This window comes from Struthio camelus, chromosome 16, assembly GCF_040807025.1.
Source record: "Struthio camelus isolate bStrCam1 chromosome 16, bStrCam1.hap1, whole genome shotgun sequence".
Classification (NCBI taxonomy): domain Eukaryota; kingdom Metazoa; phylum Chordata; class Aves; order Struthioniformes; family Struthionidae; genus Struthio; species Struthio camelus.
The window spans coordinates 17,535,832-17,552,546 of record NC_090957.1 but is presented as its reverse complement, the minus strand read 5'-3'; the positions used below and the strand labels follow the sequence as shown (position 1 = coordinate 17,552,546).

Below are 16,715 nucleotides of genomic sequence, written 5' to 3'. Positions count from 1 at the left end.
AGGAGTAGCAAATGAAAGCCTTGCTGCAAGTATTAACAGCAGGCAAGTTCCACAGGTCCACTGTGCTGGCAGTCAAGACTTAAGTTTACGCACTAGCACAGAGGGTCACTTTAACCATAGACTACACCACAACTTTAAATTCACATACAGTTAAGATTTCTCAATTTTATTTTGGGCTAAATAGGTAGGCAGTAGCAGCATTTCTTGTTAAGTAGTCCATAAGTTCCTCACTGCTGCTTCCCCTGAGAATTGCACCAAACTTGTCCCAGCCTGCTGGTACTGACCCACCCTTGCTGCTGTCAGCCACCTCAAGCTTGGATTCTTTGGCCAAATTCATTTGGAGCCCTTTCTCCTCTTGGCCAGCTCAGCTAGTTCTTCCTGGATGTGCTGGACAGAAGCAACATCTCCCTTCTGTTCTGCCTGCTTGAGAGCTTCTTTATACACTTGCTTTGCTTGCAGAAAGTCTTCTGTAGCAAGAGGAAAGGTACATGGCTAGCCAGTTACATCATCTTTCAGAGTACGCCCCTGAAGCTGATCACACAAAGGAATCCTGGAACACTTCAGGAAGTAGGGAAGTTCAGAAAACATTCAGCACAGGATGTCAACTATGAAAGCTAGACAGCAGCTGTAGTGACAGGACAAGGTGCTGCTTCAGCATTAAGATCATGGAAACAAACGAGTCTCAGGCAATATACCCAGTCCTTTTGGAACCGGCTACTGGGTATATAGTCCTCTGGTACAGGACAAGGGAAACTAGATCTCCTGGCAACCTTCTGGCTGAGTCAGATGCACCAGTACTGCACTTACACTGCAAAGGATCCTTCAGCAGCTGAATTCAGTTTAAATATAACACTTTGCCAAGACCAGGTCTGTAGACCTGCTGCTTCAACTAAAAAGAGTAACAGCAAAAACACAACTCTAGAATTCAAGTCTGTGATACAGCAATCTTGCAGTCAGCACATACACAATGCATTGGGCTGGATGTTCAGTTACCTTTGTGCATCAGAATTGCTGCCAGGTTATTCAGCACCATGTGCTCCTCAGGGTGCTGTGTCTCCTTTGCCAGATCAGCTGCCCTCTTCACGTAGGAGTATGCCTCATCATAGTGCCCCTGAGCATCCAGCACAGTTGCCAAGTCATTCATCAGGACCACAGTCTGCAGCAGGACAGAACAGGAGGCTTCAGAGCAGGATTCATTAAACCCTGGGGTAATGGGAGCACTACACTTATACCACTGTCACACTAGTAAAAGTAGTCTTTCCAAAGAAGCTTCAGGCAAGAAAGAAAGTGACTTTTAGATCAGCATCCTACATGCTCTTTCTTCCCAGCAGGAAGACAACCTAATTTAGTACTGCATATATGTTCAGTGCCATCAAAGTGGCTTTTAATGCTACCTTAGTTTCCTATGAGATCAGTTAGCCTTTCTTTTCCTACGAGTGCCTGCCGCTACTGCTCTACACTTCACCTGTGGATGAGTCTCTCCCTGAACATCACTTGATATCTGCAGAGCCTTCTCGTACATTTTTTGGGCCACTGGGAGCTGGTTAATGCTTAGGAGATAGCGAGCATAGCCGTCTAGGCTCATCCCCAGCAAGAGACGGGTGTTGGCTTTTTCTTCAGCTGTGAATAAGAAGAAAAGAAAGTGAACACTTCTACAAGATCAAGCACAAGTCTACATCCTACGTGCACAGGAAATTCATGCAGTGTGAAGACTGTGGATTGACAGGAGGATGGTGCTTAGGCAACATGGAAAGCAACAGCAAGGACACAAAAACAGAGGAAAGACGGTAAGTTTTTGGCAAGCAAGACAGCACCACCCTCAAGCGCTCAAGGAAGGCCCACCTGATAAGACATCCTCAGGCAAGTCCTTTTGTTTGGCAATCTTCTCCTCTAAGGTCAGGATGCAGAACTGATAGCCAGCCAGGGCTAATTTGTGCCTGCAAAGTGCAATGACTTAGCAAAGCAAGGCTCCCTCCATCCCTGAACAGAGAGATGTTAGGACCTTTGTTTCCTCATCCTACATGGCCTATAAGACAACCCTTTTCCTTCAATGCTCCCTCCTTGATCGTGGCCTGGACCTACTCCTGACCAAGGGCAAAGGGATCTAAGAGGTGGAGAGAACCCTGCTAAGACCACCCATACCAGCAGCGCTCTCTCCCTTGTAAAAACGAGGTTATCTTTCCAGCACAGGCCACACACCAACTGCATTCACAAGCTTCACTCCGGAATGCACGTCTTGTGAGGTGTGAATTTAAGGCTAGAGAGCTCTGTCCTCTATAGCTACTGCTGCCTTGAGCTGGGCTGGTAGTAACAACAGTCACTGTGCTATGTGACAAGAGCAGAAAAAGATCATGCCTGTGGCATCATGTTCATGATACCTTGCCAAATCTAAGCTTCCTTGGGCACCCTCTTCCTCAAAGGAGGAGCTTCTGCTTGACTACCACTGCAAAGCTGAGATTAAAGATGCCTTTAGTAGGGAACTCACTCTTTCTGAGCAGCATAGATACTGGCCAACTTGAGGGACATCTCAAGGATTGCATTGTCATCCTACAAAGGGAGAAGACACAACGTAACTGTTATTCTTCTTGCATCTGCACAATAGATCCATTAGTTTGTTAGGGACCAAGTTTAGATTTTGAAATGCCCATTCTGTTGTCTTCAGAGCTGCCATCCATTAAATCAAGTTTCTGAAAAGTAGGCAAGCTCATTACCATACTGCCACTTTCCAGTAGGAGGTATTATATGGCACAAGGCAAGAACCACAACTTGTGGAAGTGCGTGTAAGCATCGTCTTTCCTAAACAAGAAACAGACCACAGAACGATGCACCACACTGTTAACACTTCCAGCTGCAAGCCTCTATCAGAGCAACATACCTCCTTGGTGTCCCCAGCAAGCATATAGCTCATAGTTGCTTTGTAGAGCTTTTCTGCCTGAAATAAGAGAAGTTTAAAGAGAACATTGAGGCATGGTGGCACTTAGAAGAAAGGCTCTCTACCCTTTACAGAGGCAGACTGCTGTGGGAAACCTGTTTGACATGGTTTGTGGCGTTTGCCTTGTTTATCAAGGCCCAGCTTGCAATCAGAACTGAAATATTAGCCAGAGCCCAGTGCTAGGGCCAGCCAGCAGGCTCCTTTCTATTTCTAGTTTAGGACTCCTACCTCAGCTGCGAGTTTACCACATCTGTGTCTTTTCAGTGTTTGCTAGGCTGTCCTTGTGCCAGTTCTCTAAGTGCTCGACTGTGGCATCTGACAGCAAGACGCACTCCTTCCCTTGCTTACCACGCTGGGGCTCACAACCCAACCGCAAAAACTGGCAACTGGTCACCGTTTTTCTTGGGATTCCTGCCCCAAAGCAGCGTGTTTTGCTTCAGGCTGCGAGATTTCTGCCTCACAAGGCTCCATATGAGGCAGGCATGGCATGCAGGGCGAAGGCAAACCTCTGAGGTCTCGGGCAAGAACTGGACGAGGGTGTCAGCCCCCGAAAACTCTGACGGTGGAGGAGAGAAAGCAAGAGGAGTTACTCACGTTGTCCAGCTGTCCCTGCATGAGGGCCACGTTCGCCATCTGGAAGAGAAGGACAGCGCTGAAGCGCCCCAAAGCTGCTTCCCGCCCGCGGGGCCCCGCGCCGCCTTACCATGCTGTAGGTGTAGGCGACCGCCTTCCCGTTCCCGGCCTGGTGCGAGAGCCGCAGCGCCTGGTGCAGCACCCGCTCGGCCTCCGCCAGCTCCCCCTTCGCCACGCTGAGCTGCGGCGAGAGGACAAAACGCGGCGGCGGGTGCGGCGCTCCGGCCCAGCCCGCCGCCATGACGCGGCCGCCGCGGCGCCTCACCTTGGCCCGCTTCAGCAGCACGATAATGGCGTCCTCCTCCTCCTCCTCCTCGGCGGCCCTGGGGAACAGCGAGAGGGCTGCGCGGGGGCGCGGTGAGCACTGCCGCGCCGCGCCGCGCCGCGCTCCTCCCGCCCCACACCCGCCTCACCTCCGAGGAAACCCAGCGCCCTGCCGCACGGCCGCGCCGCCCCCCTCTGCCGCCATCCCCCGCCGCCCCGGCGGGCCGCGCCGCGCCAGGCGAGCCGGGCCGGCGGGAGCGCCGCGGGGCGGGGGCGGCGGGCGACCAGGCGGCACAGGGCGCGCGACACCGCCGCCGCCGCCAGCATCCTGCCCGCGCGGGCCCTTTAAGAGCTCGGCGGGCGCGTGACGCGGGGCGCGGGCGCAAGGGAGGCCGTGGCCTAACGGTTCCCCCAACGGCTGCCGGGGGCGGTTGCAGGCGATGGGCGGCACCTTGCCGGCCGTGGCGGAGGAGCTGCTGAGGGAGATCCGGAGGGCTGTCGAGGAGGCCTCGCACGGTGTGTAAAGGGAAGCGGAGCCGCCGCCGCGCTGCGGGGAGGCGAGGCGAGGCGAGGCGAGGCGGCGCCGCCCGGGGCTAGAGCAAGGCGGGCGCGGCCTTGACAAGGAGGCCTAGGGCAGCCCTGCTCGGCGAGAGCTTGGGCGTGTTCGGGGCGATGACTGAAGGCTTTTTTTTTTAACCCATGGCTTTGGCCTCTCCCCGCTGAGCTCTTTGCCTGCTCAGGAGTTTCAAAACTAGAACTGGAAGGAAAACCCGGATTAAAAAAGGGTAACGTTCTCCGAGCTGACCGGCAGGGGGGGGTGTGCTCGCCGTCTCTGGCTACGAGCACCTTCCCTGGTGCTGAACGAGGAGAGCCTAAGCCAACAAGCAAATCTCGGCCAATTCTAGCAGCTAGTTAAGAACAGCTTCTTTCATTGCACTCGGGGTTATTAACATAGTTCTGTAACTCGCGCTGAAAGAATATTATTGTTCATGTTCACTTGGTAAGTAGTGCATAATGGTTCTTCATAAGGGAATAAAATAGTCTAAATACTTTTGCCGGCACTAAAAACAACCAAACGTACAGCGAAACCTGTTGAGTACTACGTTTGTGCGAGGAAGGGATGCCGGCGTAACATCTAAACTGCCCGAGTGACCACCTTGACAGTGTTTTGGTGTACTTGCGCCATGCATAGTGGCAGGTTAGGATAGATCGAAAATCTACGCGTCACTTTTTAAAAGAACTCTGTAAATCCTGTTGTAAACTGGAAAAAAAGATCAATGTTACTTTTAAGCTACACTTCTCTCTAAAGCGCTAGGACAGTACGCTGCGCTATAACCAGGGAATGAAGCTGCTCGGCTGGAGAATTAAATTAGATGAAAGTTGGAAGAGTCAAACCGACAGCATAAGTCACAGAGAATATTTTGAATTGTTAGAAGGAAGGATTTTAAAGTCAAAAGTCCCAGTCTTCCAGCAGAATACAAATAGTACGCTGTGTCCCATTAGCGGTAACGAAAAGATCAGATTAGCTAATTGTAGCCTAACTTATTAGTTAAAACAAACAGACTATTTTTCTTAATGTAATTTTCCATCTTAACAAGAAGTTCTGCTAAATTGAGACATTATGTTTCTGTATATTAAAAGCTATAAACTAGCAATGCCCTGGAAGACTATGTTGGGAAAAGAACAACATTGTTAGTTTTGATGCCGCAGAGTTCTCAACTCCTGCCAAGAGTGTTTCAGGGAAACCAATATATATATTTTTAACTGGCTTCTTAAAGCTGCAGAGCAAGTTGTTCAGGATGCATGTCTATTTGCATGCTTTTAAAAGCAAGATATTATAAAAGTAGTGTATTTGGGCTTCTGCATTTCTTTTTAAAATTAACCCCCATGGCTCTGAATGTATATGTAATATATATTTAATTGCCATACTTCATAAATGCCTTTTGTATAAGCAGTCGCATTGAAAGTGCATAGCTTATACTTGGAAGGTTTTCTGAGTCTTAGAAGAAATTGAATTTATGATTTATTTTAAAAGGATTGAGGAAACCTCAGTTGCTGTATTAACTGCATAGAACATCGCTTTGGGCTGAGCGCGGGTACGTGTTAGAGCGGAGATTAGGTACAAGGAGGGGGCTGGAGCCATGTGGCAAGTGTCGGACTCAGCCTGGGGAAAGGCAGTGCTGTTGTGAAAAGAGGATCCAGGCCTAGGTCAGGGGTGGGAGGTCCAGGACTGGAACTGAGGGGTGGGCGGTCTCATGGGGATAGCTTGGCACTTGACTCTTCTCAGTTTTGGTGCAATTCACGCAGCAAGGAATTAAGAGGAAAAACAACAACATTGCCTGACTGTTTGTTGTTCTTGCATATCTCTGGGTTTTGTGGAACCTGAGCTGTTCTGGTGGGTGTGCTCAGAGATGGAGCTCCCGCTGTGAAAGGTGGGGGAAGCAAACTCCCATCCACTGCCAGGTCTCCTTTCCCTGACACTGTCATGACTGAAATTTTCTGCCCTAGCGAATGATTTTGCTGCACCTTGTTGCACTTTTGGTGGCTAGCAAGGATGGCTTAGAGCACAGCAGGGTGCAATCTTGTGTGGCCTCTGGGGGCAGATTAGGAAGACTCTAGCCTCCCTGTGAGGCTGATGGCTAAGTCTCTCACACTGGGGGAGTTCAGCAAAATCACACTTCGTTTTGTTTTTGTTACAGTTCCTGATGACTTGCTCCTGGGGTAAGTATCTTTTGGTTTAGTTCTTGTCCCAAGTGTTCTGCTAAAGGACAGTTGATAATCTGCTCTCATCATAGTACTGCTGAGTTTTTTTGTTTGTTTGTTTTTTTGCTGTGTTTGACTAGTACATGTTTCTCATGCGTTGTTGCTAAATGCTTTTGCTGGTAGGGGGAGTGGCTGTCCAAAACGACTTATCTCAAGAGTTTTTCCAAAGATTCATGATAATTCATGAAATTATCTCTGTATCACTGAATCTCCAGTGATGATTTGCTCTAATTTGGGATGGATTAGACATGCAGAAACCCAGAATGTTTCAGCTGAGCTCTGAGTCCACTCTCAGACCTGGAACAAGTTTTCTGTGAAAGCAGGCTGTGTTTCAAATGACTCATGCCACTGGAACACTGCATCTCCACTGCCTTCATATTGTGTCACCTTGAAGATTACCCTGAGAGTTTTCTTCTGTTTTGAGGAAATTTCAGGTCAGCTTCATTGCCCTTGCATTGACTGAAGTTTGGGAATACGTCAGTCATACCCAAGAATTGCCTCCTCCCAAGAGATCTGAGTGTTGTAACTTCTGCAGCCCTCACTGATCAGTGGCAGTGGCAGAGAAAAGGTACTGTCACTGTGATAAAGGCTTTTCACTTTCGTCTTCAGCTTTGTGTCCCTGCCTGCCTGTAATTTAGGCAAGAGAGGAGGTCACCAGGAACCTTTCGGGCCTCAATATCTAAAGTAACACAACATAGCACTCTCTACCTGTGAAAGGTATGCATGCTGGCTCCCTCTTCTGGGACCATTGCGACCCTTAAATGGTGAGATTGTATTTGACAAGTCTCATAACTTTTTGTTTCCTTCTTGTCATAAAATAAAAGAGTAGGAGAGAAATTCCCTTGTTAAGTTTAGTAATGGTTGGGTGGTAACACTTGGCAGTCGGATTGCCATCAATTCTCTGTGACCAGGGGCTCAGAAGTGTTCTCATTTCATTTCTGAATCTCTTCCAAATCTCTCCAGCCCTTGAATTTCCTTTGGGCATTCCCCTTACTTATTTCCTGTTAGACTGGTCAAACTATATACATGAAAAAAGAATTCCCCAAATTGGAAAGAGTTACTGAAACTCATTAGACTCAGCCCTCTTGTAGTCCCAAACCTAATCATTAAGGAATGTCTTACACTGAGTGTTCCCCCACCCACCTCTCAGTCCATCAGATGAATCCCTATCGCCTTGAGTTTTTGCCACTTAAGTTTTGGTCTTCCTGGAATAAGTCTGTCTGCTTGGCTTGTTATCAATGAGATTGACTCAGACACACAGGTCAACCGTACTGCTGCGACACCAGGGCTCTGTCTTAGCTCTGTCTGTCTTGACTGGAGTTGGAAATGTTCCTCTGCTTTCTCTTGTTCGTGTTTTGAAATATCCTTTCATCACTGCTGATTTCCTGGTTGTTTACCTTTGTAACTAATCTAGACTACACAGATTTTTCTCAGTGGATAAAAGAGTAAAGATTATCTCTGTTACCCCTGAGCTCTTTGAAAGACATGCGAAGCGGCAGGATGTACAGATATAGAATAACTTTTAAGCCTAAGAACTGTCTGGACAATAGGGTAAAGGTTGAGGTCTCCATATTTGACATATAATTTAGCATATACCCTTGCATGGCATCATCAGCAGATACAATCCTTCTTGAACTATTCTGGTAGCAGGATCAGAGATGTAAAACTATGGCTATCCAGTTGCTCCACATGCAGTGGAGCATCAGCAGTGTTTCCCCGATGGCCATTAGCTTCTGATTACTGCACTTTGGAGGGTAGAGAAGGTTAATTTATACCTCAGTTGTGACGGTGATCCAGAAGACATGATCACTCTAAAATGACACATTTGTGCCCCGGGGTATAAACCAGTTTTCCCTGGGACGAGAAAGTAGCCTTACTGCTGCATTTCCTACTGCCCAAGGAGTTGTCTGTCACCATTTCTCTCTCCTTGCTCTGAGGAATGACGTGTTGGCCATGACTAGAGGTGGGATTCCAGACCAAATGGATCAATAATCTGATGTGGGGCAACTCATCCAGGACAGTCTGTTGGTACAGCTAAGGTGTCCCAGAGCACAATCCCTTTTCTCTCTTACCGTTAGCAACTCCGTCTCCATGTTCTCTTGTTTTCCTGGTGCAGCCCCTGCTGAAATCCCTGTTTATGCACATTGCCCTCATGTGACAGTTTCACAGTGTTTGCTGCAACAGCGATCACTGGGCTACATGTGTGACGCTGCCTGTTGATAGTAACACCTGTTGGAGCCCTAGCACTGTGCATACCCCAGAATCTCCTTTCCGTAGCTTCTATTTGCCACCATGTCTTGCCATTGCTGCCAAAGGGGAGGAAGGCCCAGTGTATTTAGGGTGCTGGGCAGAAGCAAGATGTCTTTTCCAGCTTTACTGTCTAGCTTCACTGTTTGGTAAATTGGTTAAGCGACAGTGCTCTGTCTACACAGAGTTTGTATCAGAAGAGCTACAGGAATACTAACCAAAGAGCTGATCAGATCACTATAAGGACAGCCTGTCTCTTGCTTCACCCACTTCTTTTGCGACAATCAGTGACCTGTAAAGGGACTCTGTCAAGCCAAAAATGCTGTCCAAAGATAACTTCTCACCTACATGGCTAATACTGCTTCACAACAGTAGAGACTCAATATAAAACTCCCACTTGCATATCTCTGATGCACTTTGTCTCATTTTAGTTCAGCACAGGAACCACTTTATGTCCTGTTTGTGTAGCACAGAGCCAAAATTGTGTTTGGGTCATAGGGCTGAAGGAACAGATAAGCTGTAATGTGACCGTATAAGAAAAATTCTTAAAATGCCTTATAATTAAATTCTAGCAGGGTTTTGCAAAGAGATGTGGGGCTGTTTAGGAGCAGCTTGAAAATGTGGAAGTTCTCTAAAGAATATCAAAAACCACATAGATGCACAGAATAGCTGGCAGAATGGAGGCTGTCTTTAAGGACTGAGTCCTGTCTGTCTTCCAAGAGAACGGCTGCCAGCTGGGATGCATCCAGGTTGTCTTAGAGAGCTGGTCAGGGGTTGGCAGTCACTTGGTGAAGGTCAGCAAAAATGAGAATAACTTACACACTTCGTTGCTTGGTGGCATAGTTAATGGACCTGGTAGTGGTGAGATTTTGAGTTGCAATGGGAGCCTTTGGCTACGGGCCTTCTGGTGTCCATAGGGTGAAATTATATGGATTAAGGCTAAGCCCCCTAAATAGAATTCTCATTTTGTGGTGTGACCTAACTAGATACACCTTGTCTTCCAGACTGAAGTTCATATTTGGCCCATCTGCTGTCCCAGCTTTGGATTTGGTGGATCAACGTTCTGTCACTCGAGTTGTGTCCCCTAGCGGAAGGACTGCATACCAGGTAGACACTGTTTTCTTCTGTTCTAACTCAGTTTCTGATAACTTTCAGTTGACGTGTGAGCCAGTATTTTCCTAACTCGCATAACAAGGAAATGCACTTGGATAAACACAGAGACAACATTAGTGTCTCGTAAATTCCTAAAGTGATACTGGAGAGCAGTAGCCACAGGCTAGAATTAGAACAGCGTTGTGCATTACAGTTTTATTTGCAGCTCCCAGCCAATCAAAGACCACTCCTGACATGCCTGTGGGTGTCAGGGTCAGAAGGATGCTTTGCGGGGATCACTGGTTTTGCTGTATTACTTTCATCCTATCCAGCAAAGGCGGTTCTTCCTCCTGACAAAGTGTATACAACACTGTTAAGTGCTGTCATCATGTTTCTTTCCCTGTTGCACTTGGTCTCCTCACTGTCCTGAACACTCTTGGCATCCAACCTGGCAATAGGATCCTTATTGGGAGGAGGCAACGCAGGCAAACCTGCATTGCAATGAAATGGCTTTCATCGCAGTTCATTGTAGCCAAGTCTGCGGATCACAGAAACATCTTCATCACTGGCATTTTAAGCAGAAAATCTCAACCTAGCCCTAAAGATCAAACTCCTTTTACAGCACAGGATCAGAGCTGGAGGTCAGGCGCATTAGCTGGAGGGAGAAACCAGTGGCGCTTCTTTCAAACTTTTCGGTGGTATGGACAGTTCCTTGTTCTTCTATGAGTGCTGTGCTGGGGCATCTCTGTTGGGGATGGTCTGTCAATTTTCTGTGACCTGCTGATCAGCTCCATCCAGCCCATGGAGTCACAGAGTTGGAGAGACGCTGTGTGCTGTGGCCCAGCTAAGGCTGTACAAGCAGTGGGATCCCTGTGCTCATAAGATTTTGGTGAAGAGGCACTTAATTGCTTCTGCTATTTAGTGCTACTAACCTCCCTTAGATGTCTCAGTCTCCTCTGTTGCTGAACCGGGTGCTTTGCTTTTTCACACATCAAAGAAGGGGGAATCTCTCTGCTTGCTGTTGCAAGAGCTAAGAGGAACATTTGCAAATATCCTCCCTGCAAAGGCCCTTCCCTGCTTCTCTGGAGGTGCTGAGATGCGCTGGGGTCTTCTGGAGTAAGAGAAGAGCTGGGAAGCCAGGCCTGGGTGATGACACAAACATTTTTCACGTGTTCAGAACTTGCATTGCTTGATTTGCATATGGAGTCTTCATCGCTTGTGGGGCATCTTTGGAGAGCGCATCTGACCCTCCGAAGAGGCATAATTCATAAACATACAAGGCTCAAGAACCACAGCCTCTGGTTTGAGTTGAGGGCTTGCCTCATGGGTGTTTAGCAATGCCTAAGAAGCACTGCTTCCAGGACCCTGAGACAGCAGTTCTCTCTAGACATTTCTGTTTTTTGGGAAGCTGCCTCATTAACTGAAGCCTTAAAGGCTTTTCCTTTTTATTGCTGCTCTACTAAATATGCCACTGAGCAGAGAATGATCACATTCTCCTTGCAGGGCTTAGTCAGGCTATGTGGGCCAAGGCAGAGCATTGCAAACTGGGATGCACGGTTTTCACTCACCATGTTTTGATTTAAACGATACGGATGGCTGCTTGGAGCCTCTGGTCATGCAGAGTTATCTGCATCTCAGGAGGCTTGGTGTCCATCTCAGAGATGGAGGAAGCCTCATGAGGCAGGGAGGACACCAGAGAAGGATAGCGCTGCCATAATCTTTACCTGTTCCCCCTTCTGAGCCCCTTCTTGTCTTTTTTTGCCCAGTGACATGAGAGTTGTTGCTGTAGCTGTAGGATGCAGCTGTGTGAGGCCTTACAAGAGGTCTTTGTTGTGCCGTGTGTTGACCTGTCACCCTGTTCTAGTCTGGGCAGAGCTGCTCCTGCACGCTGCTGTCTCCAACTGTATGTGCTGCAGCAAGGCAGGCACTCCTCTATGCTGCCCAGCCCTCTTCCCACTGAAGTGAGGGGCTGAACCCTCTGCTGGAGGTAGTCCTGCAGTCACCAGGTGGGAGCTGGTCTTCTTGGTTCATTATTATCTACTGATGGCCCTGACAATTTGCTCAACTGATGTTCACTGGAAAAGAGTAGGTGTCAGGACTGCTCCCCTCCTACCTCTGCAGGTAGAGTGAGCCACTAGTTTTCCCTAAGGGGAAGGAACCGGTGGATAGGTAGGTCAGGACCAGTCACCAGGGCTTAATATAGGAGAAGCCCCATTTTTAATCCGGCACTGCCTGGCTGATGGCTGTGACCTAAGCAGTCCCCCTGCATCACCAAAGGTCTTGTGCCTACGTCCTCCCAGCTGACAGGCAACCAACATGAAGCTATTCCTGCCTGCAGGTGCAGATTTACTCTGAGCAGCATTCCTCTTTAGTGGAGCTTGATTTCTGATTAAGGCCATGCTGATGAGTTCATTAACAGAGGAATCTGAAGAGCTGTTTTCTCTGGGGGCAGGAGGCTGGTCCCATTGTGAAATTCTTCCTCAGCACAGCTGTCTTGGAGGCTGAAACAAAGAGCAGAGTCTCCCCTGAGGCCGTTGGCTGGAGCAGTGACAGGAACACAATCTGGGGCTGTAGAAACCAAAGCACTGAGTGGGACACTGCACTCAAAGTAGCTGGGTAGTGTCACTGGCTCCTGCTTCATGTGTGTGGTGTAAACACATACCCCAGCTGTGTGCACTTTTCCCTTAGCAGAGAAGCATGCCCAGCACAGTGGGAGGGGGACATCCGTAGCTACCTGGAACGCATGCACAGTCATCCATCTCACTTCCCCAGAAAGCCAGATCTGCCCCGCTGTTCATACCCAGATGTGGATGAGCTGGGATGTATCGTGGTGTCTTTGCTCTCAGCTGAATCTAGAGAACACTTCTCTTTGAGGCCGTGACACTCGCCCTGTTGTGAAACTTCTGCGTCCTCATAGCCAAATCTGAGAGGTTGATACTTTGCAGGTTAAAATGCTGTTTGTATTCATATCAACCAGCACATCTTGGGCACTGCTTTAGGGGAAGATGACTCTGCTCAAGCAGGCCCTAGGACTGCAGCCTGTACTGTAGGCAGCTCTTGCCCACAGGAACTGGGATGGGAGAGGAAAGAGCCCTCAGTGAAGTGAAAGCTTTGATTTGTCCTTAATGCCCAGGTATTAATGCCCCTGCTACTTACTGCAGGGGTAGCACTGATGGGGGGGTGCTCAACGGCTGATGTTACCTCAGAGTTGTTAATCACCCCAGAAGGAGCTTGTATAGTATCTGTCCACACTGCGGACTCAGCCCAACCCTTGTAACTCCAGAGCTGGTATAAGTCTTACCTGCTGCAGAGCTTGGGTGCAGAGATGGGGGGGGATCCTGGCCAATGGTGCAGCTGTGCTGGATTTCAGCAGAAGTGCAAAGTGGTGAGTAGGCTGCTGTTGGAGCAGCTATTAGGTATGCCTGAGCTGCAGAAATGCTGTGAGCTGTGGGTGTAAAGCCAGCTAGCAGGGGAAGAGGCAGTGCTCTAGCGTTCCCTCCAACTGTCGCTTGGATTGCTGACATCCTACATTTTTATTGGATTCTTCTTTTTTATGTCTTTTTTTAATTAATTTCCTAGAACTCTATGGCAGCCTGCCCCACTGTCAGGATTAGAGCACCAGGTCCTGGCACAGACACGTGGTGCTGCCTAGCTGTATGCTGGTGGCAGCAGTAGCTACCACACAGTGCCAAAGCTGGACCTCCTGCATCGCAGCACGCTGGCAGTGACACCACCACCAAGGTGATTTTTCCTCTCTGGGCAGCCAGTGAGGCGCCGGGACATGAGGATAGTGGGAGGAAATCTCACAGCGTCTCAGGGCCAAGAGAGCTCCCTGGTTCCTGGCCTGGCTGCAGCTGAGCAGAAGTGGAGGCACCTTTTCCTCTTGGTCTTTGGATTTTAGATTCTGCCTTATTAGGCAATAGCTGCATTCTTGCCATCTAGGTCAGGACAGGAGAACACTAAACTCAGCCCAAATCTGGCAGTATCTGTGTTTTTCCCCCTCTCCTCAAAAGAAACACTTCTGAAAGAAAGGCACCCTCAGAATACTTCGTCTTGGAAAAAAACAATCAAAGGGGCTACAGAAAAACAAACTTATCACAAGTGAAACAAACTCAGCCGGGAGAAAAAGCAGGGCCTAGGGTAAAGGCCAGACTCCGGAAAAAAAGCCTTGTTTCCCTTGCAAATCTTGTGTCCTGAATCTGCTAGGAGAGCTGGGAGATATGAGATGTTGCTTTTCCTTGGGAAAGCTCATACTTGTCATAGGCATCATCTGCCAAGCAGGGGGCTGCAGAGAGCTGTGGGGCACAGGGGAGTGTCCCCCTTGCAAGTGCAGCTCTGAACCCAGAGGGATGGTGTTCCTCTGGAGGGGATGTATGGGCGCCAGGGACTTTCCAGAGGCAAGCAGCACTGCAGAGCTCCACTGTCTTGTCTTTCTTGGTGCTTAATCCTATGCATGCCATGAACCCAGAAAGCATCTAAGGCCTGGTATGGGAGAGGGTATGGTGTCCATGAGAGCCCGAAGGTTTGCACACAGAGGAGGGTACTGCCCATGATTACACGAGTATAAATTCCTGCTATTCTCTGGATCATCCAGTAAAAGTTAGTGCCAGGAACTTAAGCCATGTAACAGAGCTGCCACAAAGCCCTCGCTCTCTTGTCGTGTCAGATATTAGACAAATGGTGGCAAATATTGTGTTATAATTGTGTTTTGGCCATGGGGTGGGCTCAATTTAGGCCTTAAAGCATTAGTAAAGTTCATGCTATTGACTGCAGGTTTCTGCTGATAGTCTTCGAGTGTGTTCTCTTCCTGTGGACCCTTCACAATAGAAGGAGGGCAGAGCAGTTTGCTTTCAGAGTAGCTTTCTAAAAGCTGTTTTCCAGTCTTGCAGAAAGCAAAAGAGAAGTAATCGCTAGGGTGGCTTTTCTGTACTATGCAATCAGCTTCAGCAGCAGCCTGCACAGTTTGCCTGTCAGCTTCTCCACATTGGAAATGAATGCTTCCCTTGCCTGGCTGCCTGTGTCCTGTGCCTATGGTGCAGAAGAGATGTGCCTCAGTACCGGCCTCGCAAAGGAGCAGCATGTGGGAAAGGGAGACAGTGATGTTCCCAAACCAGAGATGGAGCAGGGAGGCTTCTTCTCTGGAGACTTGAACTTTGTTTATTCAGACAAAACTGGATTCCAATAGCTGCAGCTGTTTGTGGGAGCAAAACAGCAAGAGCCCTTGCAGCCTCCAGCCGCTGGAGTTGGTTAGGAAAGGCCTTGCTAGTGCTCACTGCTGTTCTCCTTCCATCCTCAGGTCTGTGCTGGCCCTGGATTCGCAAATGTGCTTTCTGTGACAAAGTAGTCTTGGTCATCTTCAGCCTTCCGATGCATCTGCCAATACTGGGAGAGGGAGCTTGCTGTGCTGCTGGCTTATAGAGATCAGGGGATGGGGGCTCTGTGCTCACTGGTACTGCCCTTTTCCTGATCTCTCAACAACAGACAAACAGCTGGAGCAGAGGTTTGCTGCCAGCATGGGTGCATTCCCATAGGGAGCATTTCCTCTCCAGTAGAAGAGAAGCGTGTAGAGCACTGTAAGAGAGCTGAGGAGTTTCTGGCTTCCTGTGGGTCCCTGGAGAGCGAGGCAGGGGGATGGAGCATATCTGTCCACTGCAGAACAAATGCCACATGGTATTCTCCTTAGGTGGGCCAGTACTCCCTTTCCCTCAGGATCCATCATGCCAGGAGGCAGCCAAGGAGGCTTGTGGCCTGCCCGGTAGCCTTCTCCCTCCCTTCCTCTGGGCCATGCTGACACAAGTGCTGTCCCTTGAGGGCATCGGCCTGCTGATTAGAGGGGAACTGCGGACTCTGGCCACCTGTATTTCTTCGCTGCAGTATTCTGCGAGAAACAATTGCTGCCCTTTGTGTATTGCGGCGCCTCTTTGCCTGATGCATGCTGTGAATCCCTGTGGGGGGGACGTCAGGCCAGATACTGGCTGGGAGTGAGAGAAGTTAAAAGATTCTTACCTCACCCATCTGTCTTTGTTTCAGGTCCTTGGGAGCTCAGGCAAACTGTACACCTGCTATAGTTCTTGCCACTTCTGCACGTGTCCTGCTTTTGGTTTCACTGTACTGCAGAAGAGCGAGAGCCTTTTGGTAAGTTGCCTGCCTTATCTTGGGCCCAGGACAGAGAAGGAGGAGAAGGCTCTGCTGATCTCTCCTCCTTGAACCCAAGCAGGCTGAAGTTTCCAAGAGAGCAAACACATGAGTGTTGAATTGGCCATGCAGGCTGTGGCTAACCCAGCGCATAATCAGGCCTCTGGGAGTCATGGTATCTGGGTGGAGCTACACCTACAAGGGTTTAGGAGGGCTTTTGTTCTTAATTACACATTAATATTCTGACTATCAAGAGGTGAATAATCCCTGCCCTCTTGGAACAAGGGCCGTTGTTGTAAATGTGGCAGCCCCATGGAGTCTGGCTGATGAGGTGGTGTGGTAAACCTAGTGCCAGTGAGGAAGGGCTCAGGGTAACTAATTGGCCTGTAAGTGTCCACCCACACCAACTCTCCCTCCCTCCAGGGGAAACCTTCTGTTCCAGGAGCTCCGTGAGCTGGGCCTAGTGCTGTTGTTTTCTAGAGGGCCTTGTGGGGTGCGTGAATGCTGCCAGGCAGTACCAAATCAACTGTTGTTCTCTATAGCCTGAACCCACCTGCTCCTGTGTCCAGCATGGAAAAGGCATTAGGATCTAGTAATGCTTTGTTGTGTGTCAGACCCTGTGTTATATTATCTTGATCATGGAGTTGAC

General features: G+C 49.0%; 2 protein-coding genes across 5 annotated transcripts in view; one reads left to right on the top strand and one right to left on the bottom strand.

Moving 5' to 3' along the window:
- Nucleotides 1-145: 145 nt before the first annotated feature.
- On the bottom strand, nucleotides 146-4,171 carry TTC19 (tetratricopeptide repeat domain 19). 2 transcript variants are annotated; one of them, XM_068910426.1, is made up of 10 exons: nucleotides 3,979-4,171; nucleotides 3,831-3,907; nucleotides 3,636-3,746; nucleotides 3,527-3,565; nucleotides 2,876-2,932; nucleotides 2,486-2,547; nucleotides 1,843-1,937; nucleotides 1,466-1,620; nucleotides 994-1,156; nucleotides 146-467 (listed from the first exon to the last, which is right to left on the bottom strand). In XM_068910426.1, exons 1-10 carry the CDS (start codon nucleotides 4,154-4,156, stop codon nucleotides 334-336), a joined length of 1,071 nt encoding a protein of 356 aa, XP_068766527.1. In that variant the 5' UTR covers nucleotides 4,157-4,171; the 3' UTR covers nucleotides 146-333. The 2 variants fall into 2 exon arrangements, with proteins under 2 accessions (XP_068766527.1, XP_068766528.1); XM_068910427.1 differs by having other exon boundaries at nucleotides 3,636-3,907; nucleotides 3,979-4,072.
- Nucleotides 4,092-16,715, top strand: part of ZSWIM7 (zinc finger SWIM-type containing 7) — a 21,709-nt gene continuing 9,085 nt past the window's right edge. For 2 of the 3 annotated variants that reach the window (XR_011134953.1, XR_011134954.1), the window contains exons 1-4: nucleotides 4,179-4,345; nucleotides 6,529-6,550; nucleotides 9,844-9,946; nucleotides 15,962-16,066. Coding sequence is in view for 1 of the 3 variants with exons in the window: in XM_068910430.1 (XP_068766531.1) it covers nucleotides 4,270-4,345; nucleotides 6,529-6,550; nucleotides 9,844-9,946; nucleotides 15,962-16,066 (306 nt within the window). In the remaining 2 variants the exon portion in view is untranslated. Of the gene's footprint in view, nucleotides 4,346-6,528; nucleotides 6,551-9,843; nucleotides 9,947-15,961; nucleotides 16,067-16,715 lie in introns of all 3 variants that reach the window. The other variant, XM_068910430.1, reaches the window with a different exon arrangement.

Coding starts and splice junctions, on each gene's coding strand:
- TTC19 (XM_068910426.1), bottom strand. CDS start 4,156: ATGCTGGCGGCGGCGGCGGTGTCGCGCGCCCTGTGCCGCCTGGTCGCC. Junction 3,566..3,635: donor TCGCCTACACCTACAGCATG/GTAAGGCGGCGC, acceptor CTTCTCTTCCAG/ATGGCGAACGTGGCCCTCAT. Junction 468..993: donor AGCAATTCTGATGCACAAAG/GTAACTGAACAT, acceptor CTCTTGCTACAG/AAGACTTTCTGCAAGCAAAG.